The 18,046-nt window shown below is 37.2% G+C and overlaps 1 protein-coding gene across 3 annotated transcripts in view; it reads right to left on the reverse strand.

Moving 5' to 3' along the window:
• STAU2 (staufen double-stranded RNA binding protein 2) overlaps window positions 1-18,046 on the reverse strand; it is a 171,384-nt gene that overhangs the window by 52,780 nt on the left and 100,558 nt on the right. For 2 of the 3 annotated variants that reach the window (XM_071421058.1, XM_071421068.1), the window contains one exon: window positions 8,630-8,743. The exons of the other annotated variant lie outside the window; for it this stretch is intronic. In XM_071421058.1, the coding sequence (XP_071277159.1) occupies window positions 8,630-8,743 (114 nt within the window). The remainder of the gene's footprint in view (window positions 1-8,629; window positions 8,744-18,046) is intronic. 3 annotated transcript variants of the gene reach the window in all.

Consider the following 18,046-nt stretch of genomic DNA (forward strand, 5'->3'; position numbering starts at 1 on the left):
TTTAATCATAGTGCTCCTCAACATTGCTCCACAACTTTCTTGTGCTCACACTTCCAAAATTACCTGTTACTAATTACTAATTACTTATGAGTCCTGACCTCATTTATTTCCCCTTAAGTCTATTGTCAGAGCATTTATTACGAGATTCTGGCCTCTTGAAATGAATCCTTGAAATGAAGGGATGTAGGATGTCAAATTTAGTTTCTGCTTGCACTGGGTAGATCAAGGGGTTGTATGACGATTGTGCAAATCAAATACGATGAAATTTCATTTGTGCTAGATGCATGCATAATGCCAGCTGTGGGATATTATTTCAAGAGAAGTGGAAAAATTAGGTGGCAAACAGAATTTTGGCAAAAGCACAGTTCTTCAGATGTCACATGTGCAAATCATTATTTTGTCTTGTAGAATGGTTAAGGAAATGTAACTTGAAATGCCAATTATATAATTAGGGTGTTAAGCAACTTCACTGAATGACAAGTGATTAAACACAAATCACCAAACAGACATAGCATTACTTTGAGTACTATGTGAAGATGCCACAGAACATCTCCAGCTAGCACTGGGTGGGCAACAAAGTTCAATGTATCTATTGCTAATGTCTTTCTTTGTCTAAAATAGAGGTGCCTACGAAAGCTGGGCTTTGACTGAGTGCTAGTTTTAATTCATAATTTTGAAAGGTTTTACCAGTCCTAGAAATTAAAATGGACAAAACTATTAAAATTAAAATGCTGCTTGTCAGGGGTTCAAATCAAAAAACCTAGATCTTTGTCAATCCCAACTGCAAGACAAGCTACTTGGGGGTGGGTCTCCTCCCACTTGATTTTTGCCTCTATCTCTGTTACTATCTTTTGTCCAGTAGGTGTATGCCTATCCATTTTTAGCTGTTGAGTAGGAGAAGAACCTACCTCTGTCTTCCCTGTGCTTTTCCCTGACAGGGAAAAATCTGTTAGATTTCTTGATAATACAAGTGGGCTGAATCTCCTGCTGAAGCGTGACAAGGCAGTAAACTGACATTTTTAGCTTTTCCAAACTTCTCCAATCCCTTTCCCTTTTAAGCTTCTTCCCTTTCCTAACAGACACAGCAGCAGGAAAATTCAAGACTTTTACATTCCACCATTGTCCAACTGAGCCTAAAGTAACAGCAAAACAACCAAACCAGAAACAGATTGCAAACTTAGGATAGCGAACAGCTGGCCTGTGGTCCATGGAAGGTTGGCTCATTGTATGTTGTTAATGCCTTTCTTGCCACTTCCACATGTTACACTGCACTGAAAGCTTGCTAAGGTATTTTAATGCAAGTTACTACTAAGGGTGCAGCTCCAAAACAGCTAAACTTCTGCAGGTCAGGGTTGCTACAGCCCTGCTCTTCCTCCCTCCTCGTGCCATTTCTGATCTCCTATTTGTGTCAGGTCATGCTACTGCACAGTGAACAGCTTTAAGGGTACTAAAGACACACATTTCTACAAGAAATTAACTTCTTTGTACAGTTATTTTTTACCTCATCCCCTTTAAACATCATTTTACAAGGTGGGTAAGCTGAACCAACAGCTTGCTGCTGTGCAAAGGGATGACTCCCTCTCCTCTTCAGTCCTGATGTCTCCCTTGTTCCAGGCATTCATCTAAGGCCCAGTGGATCAGTTCAACTCAATGAGCTTGTGTGCACTTAGCTCAGCAGTTTAGGAAGCAGCCAGGACTGGAGATGAAGTAAATGGGAAAGAACAACCAAGGCAGTGTCTCACCTTGAAGGTGCTCAAAAGCTGCCTTGACATGGCCTGGGCAGCCTGTTCTAGGTGGCCTAGAAGGGGCCTTGGACTAGGTGATTTCCAGAGGTCCCTTTCCACCTCAACCGTTGTGTGATCCTGTGAACCTCACCACTCTTGTGAAACCTCACCAATAGCAGTCAGGAGGATATTCCGGCGTTTTTTTCTCTTTTCCCCACAGATGAAGACAGTCCCAAAAATATACATGGTCTTTGTTTGTCATTAGTTATGAGTTACAGGCCAAGCATTTAAGATAGGCAGAGACTGCAACAGAAGCATTTCATACCCTGCTGACATTGCTGTGTAAACAAACATGTATACACAGAGCACTGAAAAATCCTATTATGCATCTTCAGCAAGAAGCAGTCACATTGGGAATCTACTCAGGAAGCCCTGAATGAGAGGACTGAAACAGTCTGGCAAGGAGATAGGCTTGCCTTGGTTTGCATTTTTTTCCCATTCAGCAGTTAATTAGTAACCCACTTTTTGAAAATTAAAGATTACACTTCCTGAACAAATACAAGCATTTGATCTTGGGCTCATCAAGGAAAACTTTAGCAGCTGCCAGGGAAAAGCAAATGTTCTGTCACGTACATCCAGACTGACATAATGCAAAACAGAAGATGAAGAATACGGAGAGAATGTACCAGTACGTCCACACACAGTCGTGGGGAGCACAACAGATGAGGAAAAATATCAAATAGCAGACAACAATCCAGTCAGCCTAACTAAAACCTGATGGGATGGCTCCTTACTGCAGCATCAACCTAACAGATTGAACAGAAGAAAAGCAAAATGTGGTGCTATATATCAAAAGTAGGTTAAATTTCTTTCCTACATGAGCTGGCTCTTTTGGAGCACTGGACACACAGCTGTGGTCATGCTGACACCCTCTCCCTTGAAGGACATGGAGACCTAGTTGTGTGAGATGTTTTCAAAAGATCAGGTAGAAGTCCTGATGCTGTAGGGGATGTAATGGAATTGCCAAACTTTGGGAAAACTGCTAGAAAATTTTTACTTATTAAAACTGAAGTTGTACCATTTTATTCAACAAGCCACCCTGAAGAAAAAATAAATGTATTTACAGTAAGTAAAATAGAAATGAGCTGATAAATTAAGCATATAACATCACCTAAGGAAAAAAGAAAAAGACAAAAAAGGATACATCCATTTTTTTAAAGAAAACCTTGACATTTTTTCATTTTTTGACCATGTCCAGGACATAAAAACCCACTGTGAAGTAAATCTCAATATCTAGAAAATACTAGAAATTACTAACTTCTTGTTACAAAAAAAAAAAAAAAAAATTTAAATAGGTAATTAATATAGTGTCCAGTAAGTCATCTGGTTTTCTGACCTGGAAAGGTATCTTAACAAAAAAAACCACAACCCCATTTATCTTTTCTGGTTACATCACTGGACAAATTCTTATCCTTCACATACTTGGTGACTACACCTTTAGTTATTTTGGCTTATGTAAATTCCCTAGATGCTGCTTCCTGAGCATGCTCTACAAGCAATTCTGAGACCATCACAGAGATGTGGAGCTTCTTTTCAAAACTTAATGCTCCAAGCACCTTCCCTTGAGCCTCTCTGTCACCCCTCTCTGTTGTTCTTTGTGAACTATTTCTGCCCTTCCTGTATTCAAATGCCACCAGGAGCTGCTCACATCTGGGCATCCCCAATGTCTGTTAACCCTGTTGAGAAGTGCCTGTTTGCAGGCCAGCAAAGATGGTGTGATACAGAGCACATTTCAGTTTTCTCACCACTGCTGTCTGCCAAGCTTTCCATCAGTGATTTCTGAAACTGCTGAGTGTGGCATCTTCCTTTCAGTACATCCTCTCCATGTTGGGCTCTCTGATAAATTCTATCTTATCAGTAGCTCTCCCACTTCTACAATTTCTGCCCCTGCTCATTCTCTTTCCAGCTATTTTTATACTAGAAAATAAAAGTGCTATTAATGGTAGATTAAATATAACATTAAACATTTGGTATCTTCCTGCAAAATATAAGTGTTCTATTCTGTGCATTGCTAAGTGCAGAAGAGCTCTAAAACTACAATCTAATATACAACATAAATAGAATGGATAACATTAAGAAAGCAAGGAATGAAAATATAGGCATAAAATGTTCATTGATATCACTTTAACAGTACAATTAGGTGAAGTAAACAGCTGAACTCAGTAATAAACAGATCGACAGCATTGCCAGCTCCAAAAACATGCATAGGGTTAAAACCTCCAAAATCCTCAAAAAGTATTAAAGCAATGAGACTTTAAGACAATGGACTGCTCTTTGATCTGCCTCCTGAAATTCAAGTAGAGAGCTGGTCACTCCTCAATGAACATTAAGTTTCTTGGCATTAAAAGTTGCTTGTTCAGGCAGAGCACTCCATGGCAAGCATGCTAAATCTCAAAATAGACCCAAGATGTTCTTTTTCATCACTAGTACTGACTTTTAAATAATTTCATTTTAAAATGAATGTTCATACTTTCAATTTGCCTGCTATTCAGTAAGCCTTATGAATGCACCCAAGATGTTTATTCTTTCACAGCTATGACCACCACAGGAGTGTGATACCCCAAAGCACTCAGTCACTCAGAGCAGTAACATCCAGAAAAACACTTATTACAAAGCCATTAAAGATGGTAACATTGCAAGTTTCTAAAAGATACATGTAAACATGGAAGCTGAGTTTGACATTGGCTTGTTCAAGGCACAGCAGAAGTATGTCACTTCTAAGATTGAGAATATGTCACAGGCTGTCTTGTTTGACATAGGGCATCAAATTTAACCTAGCTGCCATTATAGTGAATCCAGTGATATTTGTTGAGTGCATCTATAACAACTTTAAGGTATTGACTAGAGTCCTCCAGGGAAAACATAAATCTCCATTTCCTACAACTGCTAGCACTACAACTTCTAACTTAGAGTTCTTAGTGTGCCTTCACTCAAGAATTCAAAGAACTCTTCATGTGTCACAGTTCACTAAAACTGGAAGATATTTATTTGTAGCAGTAACAAGAAATTCAGGTTTCAGTACTTTGAGATGTATCAGTGTGGATGTCTTTTTTTTTGGTGGGGTTTTTGATCATCCCTTCTGCTTAGCTCTAACTTCTCTATCACTCTTCTGTGGCCTTCAGACATTCACTGCCCCATTTCCCTGCACTTTCTTAGTTTCCTGCTTCATTCCAACTATTTTTTATTATATAGCCTCCTGTCTATGAATTTTTCCCTTTTCTGTCTCCTACTTTTCATATCTTGAATTTTCTCAGTGACACAAATAAAAAACTATCTGGACTTTCTTTTTATTGCTTTGACTCTAAATTCATTTCCCAGCTTTACAATATATGCCTGAAGTCCATCATAAGCCCTGAGAATAGGTTGTCACCACTCCCACAGCAATGTAAAAAATGCCAGGCTTTACTACCATTAAGGAAAAACTCAGCTTTTATTGAGAAAATCAATAGAAAGTGGTGACCATTTTAACTAATAGCTACTTGTAACTAAATTTTACTGAAAAAAAAAAAAAACCTCCAAAAAATAGTTGCTGTTAAGGAAAGAGAATTTTAGAGTTAGAGTCAGGTAACAGGAAACAGAAAAAATAGAAAGAAATCATTCAGGAAAAAAAAATTATGAACCCCATTAAATTTTTATAAAAAGAGATTGGCATACCTGAATGCAAAACCTAGCAAAACATGTGGCAGGATAGACTGCAGTAGTGCTTTAGGAATGTTTCCCAATTTTGATTTTTGTCAAAAGAAAAGTGAAAGATCAGCAATTGCTTCCACAATACTGCTTCATGACCAAATGAGATATGCCTTGTCAATCAGACATTCGAAATACACACTAATTAGTGTACCAGTATGATATGTTTATATTAATCTGAAATTGCTCAGATGAAGTATGTGGGGAAAATATTTGAACTCATTAAAATCACAAGCTAGACCAATCTAAAGAATGAAAACTCCCTACAGAGTACAGGAAAAGAGCAAGAGACTTGAAAAACTGCAGTGTCAAGTCTTGACATATTTGAAACAGCCAGATAATGTACTTATGTAGGATTGTAACCACTTTGGTATCTGCTGGGTAACAAATCTCCCACTGGATATGAGTAGGAAGACACATTACAAAATACAAGTCCAATCTAAAAGGTATTCTATAGCGATGGAGATGCCATTGGCAACATAGTTTTCCTTTTTTTTCCTTTTAATTCCTATTTTTTCTTATCAGCTGCCACGTACCACAGTATTGTGGTTCTCCTGCCACAATATAGTCACAAATCTGTACATAGCTTTTTTGTTAGATACTCTCACACATCACTTTTCACCCTTTTCCATCAAAATATTCCAGAGTCTCATTCTAGAGAAATTATAGAATTAATATTTCAAAATGAATGTGAGAAAAATTATCTTCATAAGCACAGAAGTCGACAGTTCCTGATGTCAAACCATGCCAGGCCTCACTACTGAGGCAGAAATCACCATCCCTCCACTGAAATCACAGGCTTCCAAGTGATCAGCCCATCCTATAGCCATAAAATACTACAGACATGATTGAAAAGTAACGGATTACAAAAGTTAAAGAAGAATTTCTAAAATTCAAGGTTTATAGCACGCAGTTATCTTGCACTTACTTAATTTGACACTTTAAAATGAAGTTCAGTTTAACAAAGGTGCAGAATTTCTGTCTCCTATTTTTAAAAGAATAATAACCATCAAATCAACTTACTGTGAGTAAAATTGTAGGAAACAAGGAAAAACATACCGAGCACATAGGAACAACAGAGAAAAGGGAATTTTTCTTTTAGTTAGTCCATTAATAGCCCTAATTTTGTCATTAATTTATTAATTCCAGTGCCTTGGCTTGCTAATGATTAATTTTTCTCTTTTTATTCAGGTGATGGAAAATGATACTTTAATCTAGTCTTGCTACCCCCTTATCAAACACACCCATCAACAGCACCCCTCTTCCCCAGAAAATGAAATTCCTTTGACACTTAGGAAAGGCATGAGCAGAAATTTGTGCATCCTGTCCAGTGAGTGGATTTATTTTGCGAGACACTGGTTGGCATTTGGCTTTCAGATTATTATTTTCTTTTGCTCTTGGCTCAGATGAAATCTTTGCACAAGTGATGTGGGTTCAGTAACACAACAACCACCCCATCATGCAATAACAAAACATTTATCTTTCCATTTTAAGAACCCTGTGGAAAATTACGTAACTAAAACCAATTATGAACAGTTTTTAAACTTCAAATTGAAACAAGATGAGGAAATTCCAGCTACATAATGGCCCGAGTAAATTTAATTCTACCTATTTGTGAACATGCTATGATACAATCTTTACCTGTGATTTTACAGAATTTTTCTTCTTCTTCTCAGAAGAATATCCCGTTTGGAGCACGGAATGGGTACATTTGGGATGAAACTAAAGCTGCGCATAATCTGGAATTTCCTAATTTCTGGGTGCTTGACTTTGCAGGCTCAATACAACATTTTCATTTAGAGGTCTTAAATATATAATTATTCAGATGGCTTAAATGTGCTTTTTGCTTACAGAGTCTTTTTTCTGTTTACATATCATACTCTAGCCTAAATAAATGCTAAGACAAAGGCCAAGCTGGCTGGTAGCCCAGAATGTAGTTGTTACCAAACTGACAGGGACCACCTTAAATTCATTGAAATGTCTAAATATCATACTTGTGTTATAACGATATTTTAAAAGCCTATCCTTACTGAAAGAAAAATGGAGCAGCTTTAGAGCAGCATAAACAAGTTGCTGGATGAAATGAGAATTGAATGTCAAAGTATGGTCTGACTTACCACAGCTCTCCATTACTGTAAAATACCAAACACTTAAGGGCAGGAAGTATCCTCATGTTACCATGTAAATAACTAATGGGCTTAGTTTATGTTAACAACTAACTTAGGAACTTTCAATAAAAAACCCACCAAACAAAAACATGGCTAAGGGTGTCCAAAACTTTTCCCCCAAAGTAACTAATTCTGCTAATTCTTAAGGCAGCTTTCCTTTTTTTCTTAGAGAATCTTGCATGGAGTCTGATAAAATGTACAGCAAATGTGAACACAGTACCATTTAAAGATAATCTGCAAAGGCAAGTAAACATGGTAATTTTTCTAATCTACTGAAGATATGAAAGGTGCAAGATTTGGTTTAATGTTTTATTCTGCTTGTTTCCTTTTTGCTTTTAATACTTTCAGAGTATCAAAGTCTTGTCTTGCTTTTATAGGTATGAGTGTTGGAGGACAAGACAAGAAGAATGGAAGTCCCCCTCAGTTCCCTCTGAAGCAACAGGGTGATAAATGATTAACATTGAGCCTTTTTTTTTTCTTCAGGCTTTTTGCCAGAAGCTTGAATTAAATGTTTTAGCAACAGCCAAACAAAATGGAAGTTTTACACAGTCTGATTAAAAATGCCTTTCCCCTCTCAAATGCCAGTTTCTTGTGACAGATGATGGCTAGAGATGACAGCTTCATCTCTCTGCTTTTCCAACTAATCATAATCGTCTAACAAAAACAGGATAGACAAGACCTGATACACACATAAAAGCAAACAAAACCTTTGCAGAAACCTTACATCTGACTTTAAAACCAAAGCAAGCTCTTCAGGCTTTCCTAATAATTCTTAAAAATATGTTAAAGGCAATATAGTTTTGTCTCCTTTTCATTTCACTCTTTGGATCTAATCAGGATTTTAGTAGGGCAAGAGAGGCAAATCCCTGTGACAAGAACATGCCATATGAAAAGCACAAGATGTGTCGAAATTTTAAATTTACTAACGCTGACAGTCTGACCTTACCAGATATGAATAAAATTACAAGAGTGGGGGTGAAGGTATGATACCTGGTCATGGCTGGCTTCAATGGAGCTCCCGATACCTTGGAAAGTCATCTGCACAGGAGACAGTGTCAAACAGGTCAAACACTCTTTGCCATTTTGTCTATCACTGTAGTGTACCTATAACAGAATAACATACGTAATCTGCTAAACACCAGGTTTGTACAAGGGAGTCATGCTAAAATACTGTCCCTTTTCAACAAGCTTGTAAGAAGAATTCCAGACATTTACATTGAATTCATCTTTAATATCAAAAAAGGAGTGTGTAAAATAGTCTAGATAGTCACATGTTGAACTGGGGCCCAATTTTCCATGATATGCCTGTTGCATAATTTTTGAAGTGCTGAATTCTTCAGATTCTGACATCTTTCAGACTGAATTCAAGGTGTTATATCTATATAAGAATCTAGCTTCAAGTTAAAGTTTCCAACCTACATGCCATTCTTAGAGCATATTGTAGCTTAGTTATAAAACACCCAAGTAAATCATTACAACCTCGAAAAACTTGCCAATAATAGTTTAATTTTTTCTATTTTAATTTCATTTCTAGAAAAATCCACTAACACTTTTGACATTACTATTATGATACATAATTAAATCAAAACGACAGATAAAATGGAGAAATCACATTCTTCTTGAGGTGTCTAGACTATCCTTTTCTAAATGTAACTCATTCCCCGTGGGCATCAAGATGTGTATGTTGAACCTGAACTTGCATGAAATACAGAGAAAGATAGTGCTTCTACTTGAATTATTCTCTTTGTCTTCAGGTTCCCTTCAGATGGTTTTTAAATCCCCTAAAGAAAGGACGGATTTTAACATGGTGAAACAAAATGAAATTAAATGTTGCTAGCATTTCATTATTAAGAACAGGTTGCCACTCATGCTGAACTGTTGAAATATTACAGTTCTCTGCATAGCTCCTGACTTCTGGACAGGCAGATCAAGCATTTTGTTCTACAGGAGAGGTGGAATTTAGTTTATGGTGGTAATTTACATTGACTATGTGACCCCTGTCAGAATTGGAAAGAGAGATCAGCTCTGCTGGAGACAGACCTTTTATGTTAGTATCTATTTACAGCTGTATGGCTCTCAGGCAAAAGGTACGTGGTAAAGTCTCATCCTGACTTCTAGGCTACAAAATAAATCTGGCTATTTCTGAAGACAACTAGGAACTACATTAGGTTTATTCCTGTGGAAACAATTTAGTGACAATATGAAAATTGTAAACGGTGTATTAAATCTATCGTGCCTAACTCTTCTCTGACACAGGTGTATATTTGGAATACTTCAACTGAAGTAAAACCAGTGCAAAACTGGTTGAGTAAGAGGAAAACCAAGTTGGTGCTATGTTTCAGAATTACTTTACTGACAACACACCAAAACAGTTTTGCTGTGGCCAAAAGTAAGATACAGAATGTGACAGTCTTGTACTGTGTATAGAAATACTGATTTCATTCAGCCCTTCTTAAAGCTTTCTGGATTATTCCTGTCTCTCTTCCTCTCAACCCCCACATTATGTGCCTACTAAATTGCTTGTGGCTCCCTGCCAGAAAAGCCATACTACTTACTTAGAAACCACAAGAGGCCCCTTCACATATACAATGGTTTAACTTTGATTAATTGAAAGAGGTATGAAGGTATGAAATTTGGCTGACAAATATAAGCTGAAGTCCTTTAAATGTCAGGGACTACTGTTATGACAAAGGCTTATCAAGCTTCCACAACTAGTTGCAAAGTAGATTTTCTGCTGAGTTTGTGTTGTGAGAATGCAATATGAGAAATGGGGCAGCAAAGATCAAGAACATGGTCCTGTGCTGCTAACAGAACATCACAAAAGGGGCAAAATCTGGTGACCGAGAAAAGCACATATCTAGAAATGAGGAAATGGCCCTTTCTGAACTGTGCAGCATGTTTGTTAGTTAAGTTTTTGTCAGAATAATATGAGTATAAAATTCACTAGTGTCCACTGGAATAAAGAATGACTAACAAGCTGAAAGAACAGGAGATAGTCAGAGGAAAAAACTATTAGTATTTCATGATGCTACTATCTGCAATAGCAGGTTTGACTCATATCCCCTTTAGAATCCCACACTGAAATGGCAATAAATTCAGAATTTTGGTATCTCTATAGGCTTAACTTTCCCAGGGGGATTTCATTATGCATTTTTGGCCTCATCTCAATGTATCAAGGCCATTATTTTGGAATTTCTCAGACAACAGTTTTCTAATTATCTCTTGCTCTGTTGAAGCTCTTCAGCCAAACCAAAACACTTTCTATATTAATGATATGAATAGTGATATAAAACACAAAAGACTGGACTTTAAATAGGAACAAATAAGACTTTGTCCTTCCATCAAATCTCTCTAGTCTACAGATTTGTGCAGTCAGAAGAAACATTCAGACTTCTACATTTGGCATGTGTATGTGCAATTTCCCAGTGTTCCTGTTTTGTTGTTTATCAGTCCAGTTGCTACATTCTCAAACTACATTATTCCTTTCCCCTTCAAGTTTGCTCTACAAGCCAAAATCTGGGGCTTTTTTATTTACCTATTAGAGCAGAATGTCCAAATAATGCACTCAGAAAGAAATAATAGTAGTCAAATAATTATCAAATAGCTCAAATTGCAGCAAACACTTCTTGGGTTTTGGCCAGCAGCATGGTGCAAATATTTCAGTTTCTATGTCCATGCTATTATTACTAAGTGTGGGAAGAATCTGAACATCTATAACACTCTTTCAAGAATATCATATCCTTTAAGGCAGAGCACAGCAAATACCTGAGTCAGTATCTGTGATCAAGGAGTGATGACCTGGCCAAATGCTCTGATGGTGATTATGAAGCCATTATTGAGATTAATGACAACAAAAATAATGTTTCTAAGTTCCTCTGTGCCTTAAAGAGTCAGGAGTGCTTAACTGCAGCCCATCTCACCAGACCTTTGTTAGGCAGGCAAGGACACTTCATGGACAGCCTTCAAATGACTCATCCAAGCTGGACTGGACTCACTGGCAGAGCTGGGACTCTAAGCCATCATAAAGGCCTCTGGCCTAACCACAATTGGTCATTTTCTCTTTCCATATGTGATGGAGGTAAAAACAAAAGAGTTATGAAAATAATTACTCTCTGTGTCCAGGACCTAATTTCCCAGCTTCACTTTTTATAATTAAGGGACACTCACAGATTACCTCAGTGCATTTAAGGATTAAACAGCAATGAAATTTCACTCATTAAAATTCAGAATGTTTTATTTAGATAACACATAAGCAGACATCTTATGGAAAAGAATTAGAATCTGGGTAGAAACAATGGCCAGAATATAGATATCTCTAGCAAGAGTTGTGCAAGTTTCTGAGTAAAATGCAAGACTCCAGCCTCAGACTATTATGAGTGATTTACATGAAATTCTCCTCCAAGGTTTGTCCACACAGCACAAAGCGGTGTCAGCACAACAAGATCCTGGCAATAATTCTAAATGAGACTGCTCATTTATTGGGAAAAGCACACAGCAATGCCAGCTTTTCTCCTGGGTAACTACATACACCTGAGATAAATCATGTATGGCCAGCTCAAGAATCCCAAACACAGCACTCCATGGCACAAAACCTCAGTGCATAAAACACAAAGGGCATCATCCCGGACACCAAAATACAGAAGTAAATTCTAGAAGTATATTTTTTCACAATGCCACAGATTTACTCACATATGTATGTTTTCTTGTTCCAGATTCACATGACATGCAAATGTATATTCATTTTACAGATTGCTTCAGTGAGGAACAAGCAGCATGGTATGAGTATGTATGGATGGGTACCATTCATTGGAGTGTGTAAATAGAAATTTATGTGAAGGTCTGAAACAACTTGACAACTTATGCTGAAATTTGGCCCTTGTTTTCAGTATTTTAAATTATTGAAGAGATGCAAACATTCTGATGGGCATTTATAGCTACATGTAAAGGAAGATATAAGATTAACGTTTACAGTGTTACAAATGAATGGGGAATGGCATAGCCAGAATTCTTAATTTTATACATTATTTTATACAGGAGAAAGTAAACTACACTGCATAAAACTGTATAGGAAATTACATTTTAGGGTACTTCTATCATAATGCTGCTTCACAAGCAGGAAATTTCCCATTTATCTCATATTTATATAAAGATGTCTCTTTAATCTACCTTTACTATAATGTAATACTCCTCCCTACTTGCAAGTGTTCTCATGGAAACTGCAAAAATATTTCAGGATTTATCTTGCAATAAGCTGCTTTAAAAACTGGATCAATATGCAATTTCAGATAATGGCCATAGTTAAACTGCAGAAATGATTCTGCAAATACAATGTTCCTAACTTCAAGAACAGCACAGTCTGCTGGCCTTCAGCATGCATCTCTGAATTTGAACTCCTATCCTTTTGCATGGACAAGGGCTGTGGTTTACTGAATCACAGCTGAGGAGGGTGAGAGACCTGCTGTACTACTACTTAATCATTAAGCTTGACTATAATATCCCAAACTACTCTTAGAAATGAGTTAACTAAGAAGAGTCTGAGGGGAACAAAAATAAAGGATACCCTTTTCACACACTAGTGCTTAGATGTTCACAGTTTGAAACACAACTTCTGTCAGGACAAACATTTTCTTTCTTGAACATTTAATAGTTAAAAAAAAATACAAATTACCAAAAGAAAGAAGTCATCTGTGACACTGGAGTTCAAGTTTCCAAACTGAAAACTACTCTGAGTCAAAGCATCAGCAGGAGTCTTAGAATGCTAGACAGAAATAAACTAGGTAATAAAATGCCATTATGTTCAGCAATGCACAAATCTTCTGGATTGACAAGCCTGGACTATTTTGTTAGAACAAAGGATGGTATTCCTTTAAATCTACCCCTTAAAGGGAGAGCACCCAATTTAGTCTTGAGTTTACAGAATAGTTTCCAAGATTTTACATAGGCTCGGATTTACAGCAACAAGAAAACCAGAATAGGCTCAGAAATTAGTTGTTAAAATAGTAATTCTGATTTGGACCAGAGTCTCATGAAACAGTTTACTTCCTTTGGCATGCTGGTGAAAAGCTTTCTTTTTCATATGGTTTTTTTATCTTCCACTTTATGTTGCTCATCTACAGTTAGTCATGTCAACTATCAAAGAAAAAATGAAACAAACCTGTTTGAGCTCCAAGTCTCTTTCATGCTTATTTATTGCTGAAGAAATACTTCGGGCACAGAAATAAATTTAATACACTTGCTCATTTCAACCATTTTATCAAAGCCAGTTTTAGGAGCTCTCACTGTATTGTATTGTAATACTTAAAAGCATGAATCCTTGTGTTATGTATTATCCATAGATGTTTCCTAACAAATATTAGATCAGTTCCTTCAGACACAGAGCAGTATGAGAGAGATTCCAAATACTTTTCATTCTTACTACCTGTTTAAAAATTCCTTTTTTCTTTTTATTTTTTTTAGTAAAAACAAAACCAAAAATAGGGAGGGGGGGGAATCCCATCATCTATACAAATCTTTTTTAAAAAGTTGAATAATAGACAAAAAAAAACAAGTCCAAGTTGGAAAAAAAATTATCCCAGATGAAATAATAAGACATACACTAAAAAAATTAAAAAAAAAAAAATCAGAAAAAAAGCATTGAATCAAACTGTTTCCTGCAATGCTGGAGTTCCTTGATGTAGTGCTCTTACTAAATATAGTATTTTACTAATCTCAGCAGGGTGCTGGCTAACTGCATGCCCGTCAGATGTTTTTAACGGCCACCCCCTGTGGAACAAATCTAAGGAGAGCATGAAAAACACCCACATTTAAAAAAGCCCCCTTGCTAGATCATTAAGGAAAGATAAAGGCCTGTACATTGGGATGTGATATATAACACAATCACTGTGCCAAGAAAACACATGTTTGATTAGCGCGCCTCGGGTTCATTAATCGCCGTGTCTGCCTCACAGCAGTGGGTACAGTTTCCTCCGTAGCTACTGCACCAAAGGGTAAAGACACTTGGTAGCTTAAAGACTGACAGTTCAGCAGTAAATCTTGAGCTATTCCAACATGCCTCTCTCACACAGTTTGAATAGCAGCTGTATCATAGCCTTAAATCTTCATTAAAATACAGTCCTAGGGTTTAGACGACGAAATAAACCATTACTGCACCATAAATAGGCAACAACAAGCAGACTAAAGGCATTGTCAGAGGTTACTGAGGCAGTATTTCACCCTCCTGGCTACAGTAAGGCAGACACTTGACATCTACAAAAACCAGCAAAGTACAAATAAGAGGAGAAAAAAATATTTGATATGGCTTCCAAAGACAATATATAAAATATCTGCTAAATGCAAAGCAATTCTGAGCTGAAGAAGCTTGGAGAGGGTTTTTTTTTCCTGCTATTCCTCTGAATTCAGAGCTCCTGTTTCAGTGATTCATGGGAACTGGAAGGTCGAGCCATATATTATGCTCAGTCAAGCAAGGGAGACCCAGCTCTGTCCCACCTCTGGATGTGATGTTCGGTTTCACAAAAGAGAAAATCAGCTGCCATCATAGCATAGAGGATAATCAGTGCAGTAAGGTGCTCACTGCTCACCTTCCATCTGTTAAATCTTAACCCAGGCATGTATTTATACAGACAGTGCCCCTTTGCAGCACATGCAAAGTGAGCAACTATGTTTACAATGGCTGGCACTGAGAGGTGCAAAAAGACATGTTTGTCTGATAGGAAAGCTGAAATCAGGAGATGGAACTTTCTATTTAAAAAAAAAAAAATCACACTTTCATTGAAAACTACCTGCCTATCCTGTTCACTTCCTTTATTCTGTAAATAAGATACATATTTTTTTGTCAATATAGGAGAGAGTAGCTTAACTACACTGAGTTTAAACAATTAATACAACCCTCCCCCCAAATAAACAATAAAAATGTGATAAAAATTAATAAATTAACTATTCAGAAATTAACACAATGCAGAGCCCTACAAAATAATGTAAACTATAGCTGACATGGTTTTTGCAGAAACAACTTGTCTGCCATACATCTAACAGGTAAATATTGTGTTTCCAGAGGGAGAAGCTTTAATTAATTTTATAATTCACGTCAAAGGAAACATGAAAAAACTGGCAATCCTGAGATCTCCTGTTTTCATCAAAGGGCCTAAAAATTAGGAGGGAGGTGAGAAGGTGTGCTTTGCTAATAACATACCCTGAGGATGAGCATGGTATGGAGCATTACTGGAGGAGCCTACGTCTTGGGTACAACCTGAACAACTGATGACATGAAAGAGCAACTTGGTTACTTTGGAAAGACAAAGTTGCTTGAGTTTGAAATAACTTTCTAGCAACAGCATGAATGGAAATAAGTTCTCAGGAACACTCTTTTTAAGGAATAAAGTTGTCACTGAAGTGAAGAGTGAAGCAAACATTAATGATTCTCTGTTTACAAACCACGTGTGAAAGCCCCAAATGCTGCGTTAATGAAGGGAGAACAGGATCACTGTGAAACTGTGAATAGAAAATCAGCTGCCTGAATTGGCTAAGAAATCTGAGGCTGGTACAGACCCTGATGTTGTGCACTAACCTAGAAATAGGGCAATATGCATAAAGAACCACCCTTATTTGATTAAAACAAGAAACAACAATTTCACTTCCGAAAATTACCCTGCTCCATTGTGCTTTCAGTTTTGAATGAGACTGAAGGAGAAGATATCCAAATAAACCCCCTCTTAAAGCCTCAGCTTCAGTCACAGAGAGGGGAATAAACTCTAACTTGTCTCCTTTCTCTTTCTTCACCTTTTCTTATTGCCTCTCTTTTTAAGGGTTTTTTTCTTGAGAGCTGAATTCCCTTACTATAATTAAAACTAAACCCTAGTCTGCTACGAATTCACCACTGCACCTTCACATTTTTGCCAACTGAAACTTCCAGTCTTTCAAAGTTTGGGCTCTATTCCAAGCCAAGGTCTGTAGCTAAGTTATCAAGTCACATTAGGATTTACTGAGAAAGATTTTGGCAGAGAATGCAGTCCGGTGTGTTCAGTGCTGGCTGCAGTATTTTGAGAGATCCTGATAGCTTTTAAACTTTCTCATACATAAATCCCCTAAATTCTAAAATTGGCTATCAAAATATAACTCACATTTTTTCCACAGACCAAGTTACATGCAGGGATATGTGGGAGGATTTCAAACTCTTATTTGCAAGATGCCAAGCAGACAAGCTAAAATGTTACCAAGGTGACATCCACACCACACCTGAGGACCCACACACTACCAGTAGCCAGTTATTCTCTGTTTACCTTCTTTCCTTTCAGAAACTGAAACAAAAAAGAAACCTGGCTGTTTCTGGAGACAAGAAGGCCAGTGCTTGAATAAAGGGCTTGAAATAGGGAGAAAGGTAATGATGGCCAGAATAGAAGAAAACTAGTTTAGATAGAAGTCTGGCCCAGCTAGTTGGATAGCTTGTGCTAGATTTGCATTTGTTTTCCTAATTCTGCATACTCATGAGTCAATTTGGAAACACTCTTGCTGCAGCAAATACTACCTCCTGCAGTATGCTTTGTGAACAAATAGGCTACATTTCCATTTTGCATACCTTTCCTTATGGCAACTCATATGAGAATGATTTTTATGTTTCTTTTTAAACAGAATGCTGCCACCATTCTGACTTCCTTTCAGGTCAAAAATAGGATAATATGAACTAGATGGTCTGTAGTCCACAGAATCATATCTGAAATAAATGAAAACTATAAAACCACTTCTTGTAGATCTACCTTGGGTCACTGCCATCAGCTGTGGTTCTGCCTACCTTCCCTCAGAAGCTGGGTGATTAAGAAAACCTATAAACCAGAATGCAATGAAGTCCAGGTGCTTTGATTTTCACATGAGGCTCTCTCTGAAGATCAATTCTTGCTATCATCTTGTTCTGGTTTATCTCTCCCTCTATTTCACATTCTCAACATATTTTCTTTCCTTTGGCTAGTCATGTATAAATCAAGGTGTGGAGACCTAGAAGTCCTTTCCTACATAACACAGCCATTTGATGTCAAGTTGATTTTCAGTAGCAGGACACCTGCAAGTTTCTGAGAGCCAAGTAAAAATTCTCAATTATCAGGTAGCCTGGAGTTGTGCAAATCAGAAATGTCCCTAAAATTGTAAATAAAATCCTGCCTGACTTGCTGTCATAATTGGAGAAAACTTTTTCCCCTTAAAATAAAACAAAAAATAGTAGTTGTCTTGAAAAATGAGTAAGTTTTGCAGGAAATAATAAAAGGGTGTAAGTTCTCTTCGAAGCACAATGACTGTAAGTTCACATGGATAAAAGGAGCTTTCCTATTTCCTGACTTCTTCCCAGTGGCACACAGTGGCCAAAGATGTTACTGAAGCATAAAAAGCTGTATGCAGTTTTGACTGGGATTGAGCTTCTTTGCT

Source organism: Agelaius tricolor, unplaced genomic scaffold (assembly GCF_023055355.1).
Source record: "Agelaius tricolor isolate 1412-34295 unplaced genomic scaffold, bAgeTri1.0.p SCAF_2, whole genome shotgun sequence".
NCBI lineage: Eukaryota > Metazoa > Chordata > Aves > Passeriformes > Icteridae > Agelaius > Agelaius tricolor.